This window comes from Parambassis ranga, chromosome 8 (genome assembly GCF_900634625.1).
Source record: "Parambassis ranga chromosome 8, fParRan2.1, whole genome shotgun sequence".
NCBI lineage: Eukaryota > Metazoa > Chordata > Actinopteri > Ambassidae > Parambassis > Parambassis ranga.
Window position 1 is genome coordinate 11283543 of NC_041029.1, and position 18350 is coordinate 11301892.

General features: G+C 40.5%; 2 protein-coding genes across 5 annotated transcripts in view; both read right to left on the minus strand.

Annotated features, from left to right (window-relative positions):
- stat5a (signal transducer and activator of transcription 5a) overlaps nucleotides 1–3860 on the minus strand; it is a 42845-nt gene extending 38985 nt beyond the window's left edge. For both annotated transcript variants that reach the window (XM_028411485.1, XM_028411484.1), the window contains exon 1: nucleotides 3663–3860. The gene's annotated coding sequence lies outside the window, so the exon portion shown is untranslated. The remainder of the gene's footprint in view (nucleotides 1–3662) is intronic.
- Nucleotides 3861–6569: 2709 nt separating this feature from the next.
- On the minus strand, nucleotides 6570–17945 carry stat3 (signal transducer and activator of transcription 3 (acute-phase response factor)). 3 transcript variants are annotated; one of them, XM_028413126.1, is made up of 25 exons: nucleotides 17711–17945; nucleotides 15388–15537; nucleotides 14692–14935; nucleotides 14504–14596; nucleotides 14302–14383; nucleotides 14107–14207; nucleotides 13727–13878; nucleotides 13412–13570; nucleotides 13219–13311; nucleotides 13048–13107; nucleotides 12912–12941; nucleotides 12734–12827; nucleotides 12593–12640; nucleotides 12359–12442; nucleotides 11807–11905; nucleotides 11548–11683; nucleotides 11412–11464; nucleotides 11228–11322; nucleotides 10958–11097; nucleotides 10657–10875; nucleotides 10528–10570; nucleotides 10059–10118; nucleotides 9005–9099; nucleotides 7706–7766; nucleotides 6570–7662 (listed from the first exon to the last, which is right to left on the minus strand). In XM_028413126.1, the coding sequence occupies exons 2-24, from the start codon at nucleotides 15513–15515 to the stop codon at nucleotides 7726–7728; spliced, it is 2349 nt and encodes a 782-aa protein (XP_028268927.1). In that variant the 5' UTR covers nucleotides 15516–15537; nucleotides 17711–17945; the 3' UTR covers nucleotides 6570–7662; nucleotides 7706–7725. The 3 variants fall into 3 exon arrangements, with proteins under 3 accessions (XP_028268927.1, XP_028268926.1, XP_028268928.1); XM_028413125.1 differs by having other exon boundaries at nucleotides 6570–7766; XM_028413127.1 differs by lacking the exon at nucleotides 10059–10118 and having other exon boundaries at nucleotides 6570–7766.
- Between the last annotated feature and the right edge of the window lie 405 nt (nucleotides 17946–18350).

An 18350-nucleotide genomic window follows, 5' to 3' on the forward strand; every position in this document is an offset into this window, starting at 1 on the left:
ACCAATAACTGCAGTTCCTGAAGTGGCCACTTGAGGCAGTACATTTTTAATCAACTGAGTAATAAAGCTGATGCGGAAGTGTCAAAACCTGTACTTCCAACATATATATATATATATATATATATATATATATATATATATATATATATATATATATATATATATATATATCCTGTTTTGGTCTTGATTGACAGGTTCCCTCCACCTCTTTGGGTGTACTGGGAGTGTATATATAAACACATTTACCCCCTGATGCACAAATACTATTTGTCTATTTTTTTATTGTTCACAGGCTGCCTTCCAACACAATGGAACATAATAATCTAATAGCAACAAACTGAGCTTTTAGATAATGGGATGAATTGCCGAGTCTTAGTCAGCACTTCATGTATGATTCGGCTAATGTGATGTAGCCATTTGAAAGCAATGGTGCCATAGCAGTTTAGGCTTGCAGAGGGATATTGAGTAAACATGGGAAAATGATTAAACCAAACCATCTATTTCTGGGCTGACCTCTGTCCGACACCTCTTTTACTCCATGTAAAATCCCATTAAAAAAAGAGAGAAGCACCCTCAGCTATATCTGTTGAAATAAAAGCGCATATTCTCCTCTCCTGATATGTGACTTCCTTCATATGTCTCAGTGCAAACTTGCCATGGGTTCATGCTATTTTCGTTGTGTCACTGAGATAATAACCCGAGGCCTTATCATGCTTCTCAGTGTCTGGAAAGCTGAGCTGTCATCATCCTCCCTTTGACCCTCCTGCACTGAAAAATCATTGAAAGTTAAGCAAAAAAAAGGAAGAAACAAAGAAAACACTGGTGCAGGGAGGGGAAACCCTGCAAAAAACTAATTGGCTGATAGAAATCAAATATGAGTCTTGTGTGGGGCAGGCAGCGATCATGGGACAGGAATATGCACTGTGGATGCCAACAATCAGCAACGCTATTCGACAGATGGATCAGAGCACTCCTGGCCTAGACCAGACTAAAAGCTCAGGGTCACGTGACCAGTGGATTAGCGTTAGCCTAACTGAAAGGGGAAGGAGGTTAGCGTGCCTGTCACCACATGCTTCCTGATCACTTCCCCCTGACTGTGTTTCCCTTTCTCTTTCACTATGTATTTTCCCCTCATCCCTGTTTGTCTGTTACATCCTTACACTAAAACAAGTACATTCCTGATCTCATTGCATTAAGTCTTTCATCTGCTCATCCTCTCTCCCTTTGTTCAGAGTGTCAAGAAGCTCTGTGTAGTCATTAGTGCATAAGTGATTCTAACACCTCACCTTTTGACTCATAGCTCAGTCAGATCAAAACCACTGCTCTAATCTGCTCACTTCCAGCCACTCATGATGTCAATGCTGAGAACAAGAAGTCTCCCATGCTGTCCTTCCAAACTAACCTCACTCAAATTCTCTCGTCAGCCGTTCCATGCTCAATGAACCCTACACTTGTCTGGCAGCAGGGAGTGATAAAGTGAAAAGAGGCAGAAGAGCTTAAGCACATGCCATGCTGTGCAAGCACATGGCAGAGTGGGCTTGTAGGATAAAACACTGGGTTCCCCTGTCTCTCCCTCGCCGCCTCTCCTGCTGCATCTGGGTCTTCCTGTCAGGGACACGGTGTGCCAGCCAGCCAGTTCATGCCTGGCAAGTATGCCACGGTACTATGCCAACCCCAAACAACCCTCCTTTTCACACAAAAAACCTGGGAAAACCCTCTATTCCTGTGCACCGTGGACAGCTGGGACAAAGGGGGCGCACAGGGTTAAAGTGCACTTGCCAACAGGTCAACCATTATTTTTCTGCAGATTACAGCTTTGTCTGAAATGGTTCAATGATCAGGAGCAGGCTGAAGTGACCAGTACAAGGAAGATGAGGAAGAGGATTCACTAAAGACAAAGAATCCTGTCTAAGGCGGATGTTTTCCTGCAAAGCTGCTTGATTCTCGCGGGATTTGTCAGACCACATGGCAGTCGATTTTGTTAGGCATCCGAGCAACAGTGGTTCTGAACAACCGGCGTACCGCAAGGACTAACCAGGACAGGTTCATGCAAGAAATGTCCCAAGTCATTTTCTTCTTTTACCAAAGTCTAAGCAATTTTTACCTCCACCAGTCATGGTCCATTGAAAAGGTTTGGAAATGAGAGCTACCCGATTAGTCCGAAGTCAACTTCGGACCAATGTCTGATATTAATATCAGATCTGCATCCTTACAGTATAACACCATTCTAAAAGAGCTGCAGACCCTACAGACATTATGATTAATCATCATAATTATCACATTTGTTGTTGACTCCTGATGAACTGACTAATTTGACACACCCTCTGAAGCTGGCAGGTATCATGAACTAACAACTCCTACAGCCGTGCTGATGGGAAAGCAGTCAGAGGGGGCTATTATCACAGTGGGCTGGAGGCATCAGAGCAACAATACTCTGAGTCACAGGGGGGCACAAGCAGCACCCCCAGGAGCAACGTCAGCAAGCAACAAAATGACAAAATATATCGGGAAGGAACAATCGCTGCAGGTGGGCTCATCTGAACACACACACACACACATACATGAGACGACGCGTTCTTGGAAACAACAGAGACATCAAAGCATCAGTGACATTTCAATTCTGTTTGTAAGCCAAGGCACAAACACCGGGGTCTCGATTCAGGAGCCGGCTTTGACAGTCAGCTACGTTTTTGACCTTTATGATGCATCCTTTCAAGCATTGGCAGGACATTTTTTTTTTAAATGGCAAAAACACTCACATTTATATTTCAGCTTTCATGCATAAATGACATTGAGGACATAAACAGGGCTGACAACTCTGATGTCCCAACTTCTAATATCAAAAGATTATTTGTATTCCAAATTACTCTGAATAAACCTAATGGGGCTATTTTAAGAAGTATCAACAGAGAGTGAAATTACAAATCATATAGAGGCTCATCTGTTGATGTGTTGACATGTAAACAGTGCTGTAGCTGGTTCATCGGCTTTATGACGTGTTTATCTTCAACAGGCATAAACAAGAGGAGTTGAAATATGACATTTTTACATCAAAGTCACCTGTTAAACTTTTTGGAAGGAAGCTCATCACTTATCCCACCATATAACCTGCCAGCGAAAAGCCTGTAAAACTGTGTTATCTTTACGGTCCTATTTCGGCTGCCTCGTGTAGGCTACTGGAGGAAATGTGAAGCTTCCCCCATATAGAAACTTACAAACACATGACAGCAGCATTTCCAGCACTGCAAAGGTCGCTGTACACTGACAGTAAGAATATAAAATCATACATAACGGCACAGGGTGAACATGCCAACTAGTGCGCCCGTAAACTCACAGGCTACACGCTGTCAGTCCGTGAGAATATTTCACAGCAGAGACCTGCCTGTTGATTCAGCTGCGATAATAAACTGTCAGAGAGGACACAGAAAGAGACACACATATCCTATTTCATGCATACTCGGAGTTGCTTTTTCAAACATCGTCCACGGACGCCAGAGTGCGCCTCCGCCGCCGCCGCCGCCGCCGCTGCTGCACTCCGCAGTTTGTTTACAAAGCGCTGTCAGAATATTCTTTCGCAACCCCAGACCGTCCGTGGGACAAGAAGACGACCACACTCTCCAAGCCACGAGAGAAAAAAAAGCACAGCAAAGTGTCACACTCACCCCTGTGAAGCTAACGGAGTTGTTGTCCTTTCTCATAAAATGCGTGGAGAGGGACGGAGAGGCTGCAGCGCCAACCTACAACAGGAATCTCTCTGTCAGCCAGTTCCCAACAGTTCGCTCCACTCCGCGTCTCTCTCTCTCTCTCTCTGTCTCTCTCTCTCTCTCTCTGTCTCTCTCTCTGTCTCTCTCTCTCTCTCTCTCTCTCTCTCTCTGTCTCTCTCTGTCTCTCTCTCTCTCTCTCAAACCGCCCACTTCCGGCGCGTCTGTCAGGAGTAACAGTTTCTGCTGATATCTGTCACTGTCATGACGGATTTCGACTCTTCAATCAAGTACAAGTCAACAATAACACATGTAGTTCTTCCAGATTTGTCCAAACTTCGTTTAGTTGTAATAATATTCTCCTTTTGATTTGCTAATTTTTACCTGATTTAATGTGCTTTATTTTGAAAGACCTGCTGATCAAACTTTGAGCCTGAGCGCCCCCCGCCCCCCACCCCGCCCCCCATAACCTCAATAAAAAAATACCAAAGATTTTATTAGAGCTGTTTGTAAGTTTTGTTTTAAATACATGTGCAAAAATAATCGCATGTATTTTGTCTAATGTTCCTGCATTGCGTTTTTAGTTTAATTAAAAGCATGATTTTCTGATCGGTCGCCTTCAAGTTGGAGAACAGCGACACCTTCTGGTCAGAAACTGAATTCACTTCAGTTTTAAGGCTTAAAAAAACACAGCAATGATAAAACAGAACTTTTCATACACTTGATAAATTGTGGCCATCCTTTCTTACACTGTATTTTGAGTTTTTTTTCTTTTCATTTATTTATTTTTTGATCTAAAGAACATGTTCCTCTACTTCCCTCTCATCACTGGCAGACTCTGTGAGAGACAGAGACACTGGAGCTGTCAGAATCCAAAGATAAACCTGCCAAAATTAATTAGAGGACATATTGTGCCTGAGGCACATCTATAAAAGAGCTGTCTGAGACTAAATAAAAGACAGAAAAAATGGCCACCTGTGAACTCATGTTGACTGATAGAGACATGTTTATTTTAAATGCTACCATATTTATCTCCAGTCAGAGAGAGGCATGCAGAGGAAGAGACCTGTTGCTGTGACAGACGGGGGAATATGTTTTAGAAAAAAGATTACAGAAATAAAAACACAGAGAAAAACACTGGTAATAAAAAAAATATAATATAAAATAGACTGTAAAGTAATTCATCAAGCCTATGATGTGGATGTCTATGTAATTGATAACATGATATCATTTATTGACAGTGAGCAAAACACAGTGTTGGCCATATATATCATTATATTATAGTCTGAATTGCTGGCCTAATGAAAATTAGTCTTACTAAACAACCAAACTACAAAATATATAGTATATTTTTGTTATAATGATTTCTATCCAGAATCAAATTGTCTGGAAAAGTTTGAACAACTTTCTTATAAAACAATTATGAAATTGTTTTTCTGTTTTGTTGCAATGTAAGCGGAAAAGTAAGTGCACATTATATATATTATTTTTAAAATAAAATTGGAAGCAGAATTTGATTTTTTTTTTCACCAGACAAAAACATCAGACAAAGCAACTGCACACCACTGTGTGAACGTGGCGTTATGTAAGACAATGTTGACGCTTATTAAACATATTAAAAAAAAATGTTAATGTGTAGTTTTTAAATTGTAGGTAATTGTTGCTGATTCTGAACACTTCCTTATATTGTGCAGCTTTAATGAGCTTTTTATGACACTACATTTGAATGTAAAAATGTCATCTGTCATATAAAGTGTGACACTTGTGTTGTTGACTGTAACTTATGTGAAAAAGTCCCCATCATAAGGCAGAATGTAATGACTTCATATTCCCATGTCAAAAAGGCTTCATTTACAGTCTCTCTCTCTCTCTCTCGCTCTCTCTAAGCCACACTGCATAAACAGCCTCATTGATTCTCCAGATTGATTGGCTGTGGGCCACCACCGAATGGTGACAGTTGCTTCCACAAGACAGCTGAGTCAGCAGCTGCTGACGGTAATAACTGCACATATCTACACACACACACACACACATACCACGGTCTCCTCAAACCAGTCTTTCATTTCCTAAGCAGACACAGAGAAACAGAGAGTGAGCGAGGCTCACTGATGCAGAAACCTGCCTCCTTCCTCTGCTGCTTTATCTCGGCTGTCACGGTGGCTCAGCAGTATTCTTGGGAATCCTGGCAGTGACACTGCCAGTATGAGATGAAGATGTAGCGGGACATGAAAAAGACACACACACTCACACAGTGTGGGCTTTCCAGGCAGGGAAGTCCAGGTCATGTGTGTAAAATTCTCACATTCAAACTAGGAACTAGTATGACAGCTCATCTCTTTTGTTTGATGCCTGGAAGTGATTTTAATGTGTTTAATCATAAAGACGAAACTACTGTGTAACCTTTTATTGCTTGTCTTAAATCTTTTGGTCTTCCTCTTTTTTAATGGTCTCCAGTTATTGCTTTCCCTTTTAACTAGTCCTCACAGAGACCCATGCTTTAACTTGAAAAAGTAGTTTACTCCAGTGAAGCCTGTTTTGGACTTTATCTGGATCAGAAGTGCGTGTTTGCTTCCTCTCAGCTGGATGTGTCACTTGTTGTCCAACTGAGAGGCACCACAGATTCAAAATCAGAACCAGTCACTGCTTGATTTGCCATCTGTTACTCATCATGTCTGCCTTTGCTGTTTTTAATGACATTATCAGAATGATCCTGATGCAGAGCATGCAATCACTACATGGTATAAAAATGTTAAGTGTGCAGTGCAGTATCATGCAGTGACGGCCAATACATAAGCCTTATTCACAGGAGACGCTTTGTTGAATCTCCCAATCACAGAAACTACAGCTAGACAAATGGAACAAAACCAGGAAGTGCTGTGAGTATTTATTCAACTGGTGATAGCCATAGAAATAACAGAAATGCCTTCATCAGAGCTAGAGCACGTAACCCCAAGGAATTACAGGAGATGGTAATGTTGGAATCAGTTTGAAAAAAAATCATTAACTCCACTGTCACTACTGGAGAGATTCATTTCACAATTTATTTACAGCTTAAAATAATATTCAGTATGCTCCTGGTTATCACTGATGGCAGCAGAAGTTGCACCATGTAACAGCTGGATTTTGAGACACTCACTCAATGTAAACCATAATACACACGAGCATCACAAATCAGCAGCAGGAAATGTGTGCTGGCTGTTGTTGCCACCAAAAATAGTGGCTTTCGTGGCTTGACAAAGAAACACACAGCTTGCTTTGTAACTGACAGGGTTTTACGTCAGCTATAACAGATAGCAGATAGACATACACCGTGTCCTCAAAACAACTACATTAAAACTGTTCACTTAATATGTCTGATCATCTCAGGTGAAATCAAGCAAGAAGACTAGTGAAAAGTCAAAATCACAAATAACACCATTAAATGTGTGAGTGCCAAAAACTGCATCACATTTACATTATTTGTCACAATATTATAGGTGCTAGAAATCCCTCCTCTCTGTATCTTTTTCAGTATTTTAGCTCTGAGAAATATTTCATTTTGTGTAAAAACCACAATGACACTGAAACTTAAGTGGTAAAAGAACTGGTACATTTGGCAGGAAGAATGCATCAAAAGCAGCATAGCTTATACAATTATCCTTATTACATTTCCTTTTTCAAAGAAAGAAAAAAAAACACAAACATTAAAAATAACACAAAAATACAATGTTCTCAAAAATACAACTCCATATGGTTAAATGTTCAAATGTACGGTAGTTAAAAAATGTCTACGAAGAAGGATGTTGCCTAACATACAATAAGTCATGTACATCATACTAAACTACGATCAAGACCTAAATAAGTTGCAATTCTTTTTAAAAGAACATCTTTTAAAGTAATTTTTCTTCCCTATTTTCCTATTTTCTAAAGGTGAGTCATTTACAAGGCTGTACAGGCAGAGTGTGTAAAGAGGGGAAAATAAATCATAACCTCTATCACAACATCCTAACAGTAAGAAGGAAAATGAAGAACTTGATCGCTGTTTTCAGATAGGTGATGCTACATCCATGTCCAAAGTGAGGGATTCTGTGGATATAAAATAATGAATGTTAAATTTAGTTGTTTATTGGGTCTAAATAATAAACTGGGACAAAAAAAATGGTTGAAAAGCTAGATAAGCGAGATGTGAAAAGTGTAAAATGGCTGCAATGTAATCAGAGGGGGAAATTGCCTCTGATGCACAAAACAGGTTTGTTTGTACGACTATCAGGCTGAGATTGTTAGCAGTGTCTGACACCTGTATGGACGGGATTCTCTCCAGAGACAAATGTGTGGGGATAGCAAGTGTAATAAAGTGAGCTGTGCAGGGAGATATCTTGCCCTGAGATCTTACAGAAGTTGAGGTGATGCAGATTACATCTATCCATCATCCAAACCTGCTTTGTCCACAAGGGGCTGGAGCCTATCACAGCTAGTTACGAGTGAGAGGCGGGGTACACCCTGGACAGGTCACCAGTCCATCACAGGGCAACATGCACATACAAACAACCACTCACACCTACAGGCAATTTACAGTCACCAGTTGACCTTACAAGCACGTCTTTAGAATGTGGCAAGAAGCCAGAGCACAGAAATGCTCCATAACGTTTTCCAGGAAAGAGTGGAGTAATGTTACAGAAAGCATGAAACATCCCAAAGCCAAAGAGTTATCGATGGCTAATGTCAATGGACTTATGTCTACTTTAGTGGACTGTTGGACAAATGCCTCCTGTGCATTTTACAATTTCGCGATGTAACATTAATCATTTCATACTGGACCAGTTCCAAACATTTTATCCCTCTTGATCATTTTGACCATATAAGATGGAAAAATGGCACCTGCTGGTCTGAAACTTATCCATCAGGACTTTGTAGACGTGCTTTATAAAATGTGTTTTAACAGCATTTTTGTCATGCAAACGGTTTATTTTGGCAACATTTTTACTATGACATGTAGAATTAGGTGGTGGTGGCTGCATATTTTTCAAAAGAACTAAAGAAGAAGTGGAGTTAAGGTCCATTGGAAAGGTTTTTTTTTCTGTTTTTATAGTTTCAGATAAATGGTGTAATTTAAAAAAAATAAAGTTAATGTTAGTTAAGATAAAACATTTTTGGTCCTTTTACTTTTTTTGAAAGGTTTAGCAATTAGCACTTGGCTTTTTAAGATGATTTTACACAGACGGGTTGCCGGTAAAAGGAAACATGTCTAGGAAGTCGCTCTGGAAATGAGCACCCTCACAAACACAAATATGATTGTGCACATACACCATGTTTAATTGACTCACCCAAATGTCCTTGATGGGCTTCTTCGTTGTGCATGAGTGAGTCGAGGGTCTGGGGCGACATAGGGAACAGGTCGCTGGTGTTTCCAGAGTTTGTGCTGTAAATAAAACAAAAGAAAAAACAAGAAATGTAGAATACTGTGTTTCAAAATACCACTGATGGCATTACAAATACTTCCTGCCACACTGTGCATGTTAGTCATCACTTTCACTATAAGAAATATGACAGCATCTTTGTTATCCCACCTGAAGACTCAGTGTTTTAAAGGCATACTGACAAGACAACTGCCAATCATCCGTAATATTATCAATGTATCATATATAGATCATATACACTATCAGTATCATTATACAGCAGAAAAAAGATGGGATGTTTCTGTAGTATACCCTAAAACAAATACTAAAATAAAAATCAAATAATAATAAATGAAAACAATAAAATGATATAAAATATACATTCTTGATTGACCATAGTATATTACAGATTAATATGAGATGAGACAAATATATAAAATGTCAAATGCTGTCTTCCTTTTTTATGGTAGGCAACACTAATCCAAAGCACAATGGAAAAAGACACACTGAATAGATGTTAATGATAAATGCTCTCCAGTCAATGTCACAACTGTTGGTTAACAATGAAAAGGTGGATCGAACAGGCCATCACTCAGTCTTTTCAAAGCACACTTTCCTCTGGTTTCCTTTATCTACTAAACGGACGTGGGTGTTGTCAATTTACTTTTATGATATTGATTTGGAATTCTATTTCAAAAGGACAAAAATTCATTTGGACTGTTCAATCAATACTGGTGGGTCTGGACTATGACAAAATCGTCTGATGAGTGTGACCTTAACACAGTGAAAAACTGATGGATGGCAGGATGCTATTGTATTAGAACCAGGAATGGTGGCTGTGAGTTGGACACAAAACAAGAATCATGTAGGTGGAATTGTTGCACTAACATCCCTGAAAACCACACATCCAAACGCACAAAGTGAAAAGATGCACACACAGCCCTGTGCAGCAACTCCCTCCCCCCGCCCCCGAGCGGCCTACCCTGGGAATCCGTTCCCAAGCAGCTCACTGTCCGGCAAGTCCATGAACACGGAGGGACACCTATGGAGACAGGTCAGGATCTCACTGAGCAAACCTCTCAAGCCACCAAACCCACAACCAACCAAACCAAGCATGGTGGTGCACTTGAATGTTAAACCTCTTCACAGGCGCACAATGCAGATGGCCAGACAACATATGTGAACAGCTGTCCAAGCCAATGCAACCTAATATTTGAGCTGGCAATGATTGGACTGATGATTGTGCTAAATTCCTCTTGTGAAAGAGCTGGCTCACAGTGAGAGCGAAAACATCTTTGTTCCCTTTTCCTTGAACATTTAGCAACACTTGTCACAGATAGTTTCTATCTTGAGCAGGAACACTCAGGCTTTATAAAAGGAAATGTTCACTGACATAACTGGAGGTGAGTGGATGACATGCCATATTCCTGTAAACAGTGAGCTGTACTTACGGGGTAACGCAGATGAACTTTGTCTTCAAGTATGGCTGGATAGCTGTGAGGAAAAAACAAATGTTATCTACTTTAAGCAACGTGTGAGATTTTCCTTTAGACTGCGTAAAGAACAAAGCAGTGACTCACTACTTGTTGAGTCTCCTATCTCAGGTTCAGGAGCTGCTTCTGGCCTGCAGTATTTTCCAAACGCTTCCTCTTTGGGAATGTCAGGGTAAAGGTAAACAAGAGGGGAAACCAGGATGTTGGTGGCATCCATAATTTTGTAGCCCATGATGATGTCAGCAAAAGACATGCTGTTGAGCTGCTGCTTTGTGTATGGCTCCACTGACTGGATCTGTGTCTTTCCTACAATACAAATACAGATGCTTAGTTGTCACAAGAAAACACAAAAAACATGTAAATTCTGATAATATGTCTCAGCACTCACCGCTGATGTCTTTCTCTACCCATGTAAATGTAATGCCTCCCTCCTTGCTGCTCTCGCTGAAGCGCAGCAGAAACGTGCCGGGAGGTTTTGGACTCAGAATAGCTCTCTCCCTCTCCTTACTGATGAAACCCATGATGTACCTGTAGAGAGAAAAACAATCTATTTTAACTGCTGCATGCAAAGAACATTTAGCACAACATGAGAGGAAGTTAACGGACAATTCAAATGACCGCTCAGGGACTTGACCGTAAACAATGGGTGACCTCTTACCCTTCATTCCACAGTGCGAGGATATACTTCTTCACCAGGTCAATAATGTTGTCCAGCCACACCCAGAAGGAGAAGCCTTTACCAGCCATGTTTTCCTGTAAAGAGACGGAACAAATAACTTGCACAAAACAACACAATATCAAGATGGCACACAGAACTACTAATGGTTGTCAGGTTTAATTACCTTACAGAACTTGGCCCAGGTGATCTGACATCCTGAGTAGTTGACACAAGGTCCTGTACAGACAATTTGCAGGTCAACATTTGATGAGTATAAAAAAAGAGTGACTTGCTGAATGCCATCATGAATATTATCTCACCTAGTAATTTCTCAGCCAATGTGGTGAGTTGTTCAATGGTCAGGCCTCTCTTGGTAGTGGAGGAAAATTGCCAGCTCAGCACCTCGGCCACCTGGTCCCATGTCCCTACCGGAGGCTTGGTAAAGAAGTTAACATTCTGTGCAAAGAAAGCAGAGGCAATGCATCATTAGTTTAGTTAGTTATTAGTACTTCAAAGGTATATCTATTTTGTCAATATTTGCTGAGCTCTGCCCCTTTCCACCAGAGGGCAGTGTCCTACCTTTGGGTGGTTGGTAAGCATGTTGTACCACAGAATGGAGGCCCAGGCATTCGGCATCTGGCAGATGTTTGAAATGACTACCACAGGCAGGGAATGAGTCTGGAGGAGAAAAGAATTTTAAAGATATTTTTCTACCTTTTTTGGAAATCTAATGTTTGTCCTCTCTTTCATATTCCTGTTTTCATTTCCATGCAGTGTCTACTGGAATTCTTCAGGAGGCCTGCCTTTTCTAACACGCATCAGGGATCAGGAAGTAAAGATTTAATCATTTTTCCTTTGACATTGAGGATTCTGTAGTACCCTTTTCTCATTAGAGTCAAAAACAAGAGCTAACGGAGGAGGTTTATCTTCACATCACAGCTCATTCAGAAGGTGACACTCTCTGGAGGCGGGAGGTTTTGTAAATGACTCATGTGTCTGGTGACTAACATGGTATTAGTGTGTCAAAGGATAAAACAGCATTATGCTTTGAGAATGTTCATAGATTGCTTCGATTAGTGAAAACTGTGAAGAGAAGAATGTCTCTAATTCCACGTAAAAATATGTTCTCACCTCCAGATCTATCTTCAGGCCTTGGTGATAGACTTCGGTTTCAAAAGTGATAAGATGGAGCTCCTCTGTGACAATCAGAGAGGCCTAGACAAAACAAAGTATGTCATTCTGAGGTCAAGAAAATTGTGAATAACAATTAAAACCCCACATAGCTTTCTATAGCCTCCTGACAATCTATTTGATTTGACCTTTAAATGACACTATCCCTCCAAGCATCAGATAGACAGCACTTACGTCACTATTGGTCCGTCCACCATTACCACACCTCTGTTCTCTCAGGGTCTGCAACAAACAGGAAGTCAGTGTTTAACAGAAGGCTGGTATCAGAGCGCTATACCACTTTTAACCAGAAAGACGTTTACGTCCATTACTCACCAAGTGTTTAAACTCAGCTGACAGGCTGCCATTGTTGGATTCCTCCATGTTCATAACTTTTGTGTTGGTGCCAAGGATGTTAAACTTCCGTGACCTAACGAGAAAACAGAACTAAAACTCTCCTCTAAATTTCTATGCATGAATACTCAGGCTTAAAAGAGTGCTCTTGAAGTCTCACCCTCGAATTGCAGCCACATCTCCAGATTCCCTGAAACAAAACAAAAGAAAGTTTCTCTTTAGGTTTTCGATCAAATTATGGCTACAGGATTAAGATAAACTAACAGTTAGAACTACAAGGCTAAAAAAAAACTCACTTGTCAATGCAAACTTTAATTTTCAGCTGGTAATTGAGTTCAGGAAACTTCACCAGTAACCTTAAAAAATAAGAAACAAATGAAATTAGCCATTGTTGTGCTTTCCATTAAAGGACAGTCATAAAATGTCATTGAAAGCTCTAAAACGTGCACATTGATTCTTACACTTACCTGACTTTATTTGTGAACTGCACTCCTGTTTTGATGACCAGAGGTCTGTCGGGATGCATGGGCATACAGGGCTGTCTCTCAACCACAAACGCACTACAAGAGAAAGATAACAACATATGTCGCAATGTATTTAGGGAAAAAACAATTCTTTTACTGACAATACACATCTGAGGTAACATTATATTATAAGTACCTCTTCATGAGGTTCCTAAACAAGACCACAATCTTCTCTTCCAGGGCGGGCCGGTGCTGAATGATGGGATCTCCTTTGTAGGACACCTTTTGCTGAAGCTCCTCAAGCTTCTTGATCTGCTGACGAATCTGGAGCTGGGACTCAGCTAAGGATGTGATCCTGGTAAGAAAACAACATGCAGCTGAGGTCAGACATTTTAAACATTCAAGTATGCCTTTTGCTGTCAAGCTGACTTGGATTAGCACAGAACAGAGCAGAATCAGTAAGGTGGAATCATACTTTTAAGTTTCAAATGTGCCATTTTTAATTGGTTACCATGTTTCAAGGCGATCTAGGCAGATGTTAGGTGGACCTCCAATACAGGCAATTTGTTGCCTTCTCTTCCAGTCTGCGAGTTCTTCATCTGTCAGGTTCTTCTGTACATAATCCATGGCAGTCAGCAAGCCTCCCATCTCTGTTACAATTTGCTACAAAATGACAAGCACAGCACACATTAAACAAGATCATGAACAGTTTCTCTTCAGTCCAAGATTCCTTTCAAGCTCTAAATGACTTTATTTTGGCCTCTAATGTACAAACACAATCAGGTCATATTGCTTTGCTTTATTACATATTTTACATTATGCTTATGTTTTGTTTATTCTTAAAATGGAAATCTCTGATCACCCATTAGATGGCACAGTATAGACACCCACCCTTCTGAGCTGGTCCAGAGCGCTCAGCATCTGCTCGAGCTGAGCCATCTTCTGTCTGGTAGCAGCTGCCTGGCTATTTCCATTTAGGTCCTGGGACAACTCTACAGATAACAAGTCACAGTTTAGCTGACAGATTATAAATTGCTATCAGTAAATATCACGTTGATAAAATTTAGGAAAGTCATTAGAATATACCTCCTTGGCTTTTCAGGGTCTTGTAGTTGAAGTCAAAATCATCCTGCAGGTTTTCAAGCATTTTCATCTTCTGTTCCATATCCTGAAGAGAACCAGATGAGAGTGTTTATATTTATACTGAGACAAATGAAATTGAGATAAGATGGCTCTCTTAATACTTCACATTTAAATAAACATAATGGCGTCTCTGATAGAAACTAACCTGCACCCGCTTCCTGATGTCTTGAAGGTTGTGCTCCAGTATTTGTTGCTTCTCTGTCACTACAGTGCCAGTGGGATGGGCTGCCTGGCCATCCTGCAGGAGAATAGGAGGTACTAAATTATTGAGTCAACATTATTTCCAAATAACACTATACTATTTTTAACTAAATTGGTGCAATGCTAAAGTACCTGTGCAGCAGATGTGGCAGTCTGCAGGAGCCTTTGCTCCTCCCACAAACAGCGAGCAACAATTCGGGCTATTTCCATGGGCTTCTCCAAGTACTTGCTCTGCAGATGCTGCTTAATGCGCCGAAGGTTATGCTGGTAGAGTACGTTGTTCTCCTGCAGGAAACGGCTATACTGCTGGTCTATTTCTCCCAAGAGGTTGTGGAACACCAGAGTGGCATGTGATTCCTTATTGGCAGCATAAGCCCTTGTAAAAAAAAAAACAAAGTAAAAAAATGATATAAAGACATGCTTTTAAGCAGTTTTTCCACACACAGGTTTTCTGCATCTGCAAAAAGAAAGATAACTCAGGGGAGACTTTCCTACTTCTGTGCCTGGATCCTGCACCATGTTACACAAAAGGATAATTGTACCGAATGCATTAACTTTGTGTTACAAGAAAGCTGCATAGCTCAACACAGCATGTATCAAGTGACTTGTAATACGGAGAATAAAAAGACAAAAAGGAGGTGACAATGACACAATAGCTTTCTATGTGGAAAGTTCATGAGCCAGAACTTTCCATTCATGCAAAGTGGCCAATAATGGCCTGGTCTGGTGGAAGTGAATGATAAATGCAGTTAAAATGGGAAATTCTAGCAAAGAGGAAGGCAACATATGTATAGACAACAGGGGTTCAGGAGTCTGATTATTTCTCACCAGTCCTGACTCTCAATCCAAGGGGCGAGGAACTGTCGTAGCTCCATGGGGAAGCTGTCACTGTACAAGTGGTAGAGCTGCTCCAGATACCTGGTCTCCAGCTGCTGTAACTGGTTCCACTGGGCCATCCTGACTTACACCACCTCAAACCTACCCATAAAAACAAAAGATTGGGATAACAACAAAGATTACTAGTGTGGCCTGGGAACATCTTTGAGAAGACACATACCAAGAATTATTTCATCAAAAAGTGGTTATTTAAGATTAGGAAATAGCTCCTTATCATGTTTTCTTTGAAAATGGTAACAGACCCATGGGAGGGCTTGTATTCAGCACAGTCACTTCCTGTTCACTGAAACACTACGCCTCCACCAAGAAATATAGGTCAGCATGAACAGCTGTTACCTACCTTAGCAGATAGGAGTTAATGATCTTTGGATCTTTTGCCACATCGGTCTTTGGCAGAAACAAAAAACGCGGTTCCCTTTCTCAGCTACTAGAAAGCTACAGTGATACAGATATGAAATTGAAACAATGAAACCTGATTCTTTAAAATAGGACTGGATTTTCACATGCAGTGAAACTTGAGCAATATTCTTTTTCTATAACCAGGTTCACATGGCAGGTACTGCAGGACGTCTCAGGTTATCAACAGCAGGGTAGTCTGGTCCCTGGAGGGTTCCAGACTGTACACTAACAATAACCAGACATTCTATAAATCCAACAAAAGGTCGTCTCCTGTACCATCCATATCAAAAAATCAACAAAAGCCTTTGTTTAATCATTATATAATGTGACAGCAAAACGTAACAGATACCACCACTAGGTGAGTTAAGGGCGTAAAAGACTATTGTGCAAACTTTTAGTATAAAGAACATGTTGGTATTACACTGTTGTCACAGCATGATGAACTGTATAGTAAGGCATATCTAATAGACTAACTCAGTGTAAGACACCCTGAACTTTGGTTAATCCTGACAGTTTTGCTCAAATAATTACTCTCACTGACATTACTGCACGTGTCAAGGCTTTTTAAAGCTGTTTAACAATTGTACTGTTTTTATCTGACCCATGTTCCTCTTTGTCTGAGATATGAAACAGATGTTTATGCATGGTGTGAATTATTGAGCCTGTGAAAACTGTGACGAGCAGATCATATCCAAGTGCAGCTGAGTCATTATCAAAACAAACAGAATTACTTTTATGTCTCTGAAAGTACTTTTGTGTCTATATTTCTGTCAGTTTGCAAACATCTGGGCACGAGATACATTACTGTATCCACCATGCCCTCATCACATCTTTCCATCTTTTAAACAGGATACCCTATCCTAATTGATCAGTTCAAAACCCCCGCTAAATGACAGATGATGAGGACCCTTTGAAAGATACTTACGTTTCACAAATATTGATCCAAGTGACGAGACAGGGATTCTCTGTGGACTCCACTTTTTTTTTTTTTTATAAATCGATTATATAAATAAATAAATAGACCTGCCAGGCCTGTTTTTTCAGTGCTTTGTAGTATAACTGTAAATTATATTAGGATTTTCCAGGAAGTACTTCCTTGTACAAACAAAGACAACAGTCACCATTCTTCTTGGTCACAGTAAACACAGGTACTAAGTACCATTATGTATGTAACTGAGGGAAATTATAATATACCGGTACATACATTCATATGACCTGGATCTTCATGGACATATAATGTACAGCCTATTAAAGCCAAGCTAAGAAGTTATAAGCAGTGATGTCTGTCCTTTCATGAAGCCTGATCTCCCATCACCTCACATGTAATCTAAGAGCACCGGTGACACGTCAAAATTAATGTCCTGTGAAGACGAACGCAAATTTGTTTTAATGCCTAGAATGTAAGAGCTGGATTAGCGCCAGAGTGTCAAACATGTTGCCCTGGAGCTGGGATGAAGATGGGCGTGACAAGTGAAGGCAGCACAAAACAATGGCCTTTAGTGAAAACGTGCATCCCCGTGAAGTTATGTTTAAACTGAAAATGACAATTATCAAACTGGTCCTATCAAGTCATACTTTATTAACGAAAACAAACAAAGAGTAAGAGTAACATTTTTTTTTAAAAGCAGGCAAACAGAGAAGCTGCTGTCAATCTGTAGCAACAATTAAATAACTTATGTAACATCGTGGGCACAGGAGGTCTCTTCTTTATGAATAACTTATAACCTCGTCATAGTGCTGCATTGTATTTATGGTTAGTAGAACTTGGTATGTATTAATGTGGTCTGCAGTGACATAACTGCAATGACTACAATATTTTTTCGTGATAAAGCAGAAGTTACTGTTATTTGCTTACCAAGTTTGTTGATCTTTGGAAAGTTTGTCCGTCCAAAACAGCCACCTTTCAACTAAAACACACTGACAGCAGCAGTCAGTGATAACTTTTTGTCGAACTGAACACACTAAAAGGTTGGAGAACACTCAGAAAAAACGCTGTAAGCTTTAACTTCTCTTGCCAGCACGAGAAACGAAAGCACTGCTTTCTTCGCCCAACCTATCCCCCGACACTGCAGCTTTTCCGGTCACACAAACCTTCTGAGGAACTTTATTGACACGCCTGAATGCCAATACGAAAGCGAACTTCTGCTGTAACCAATCAGAATCCACTATCTGAGCCGAAGAGGCGGGACTTTGTAGTGAGGTTGGTTGAGGAAGCCGTGTTTACTGCTGTCGCAACTATGCCGTTCCCAGCTTAAAACCCTCCCTCCTGGTTAGGCCACAGAACAAATCGCAGCGGTTGTTGTTCCGGAGGGAGGGAGAGCTGTTCAAGGGAACAGCCAGTCTGGAAGTCATCTGAGTTACTGGCAATGCCGACGTCATCAAGAGTGTAATAACACTAGTGCTTCATTTATTGACCTCTGGAAATCACAATTCATTACCTGGTTTATCTAAACTAATTTTCACAGAACACAATAAAACATAAACTGGTTGACACA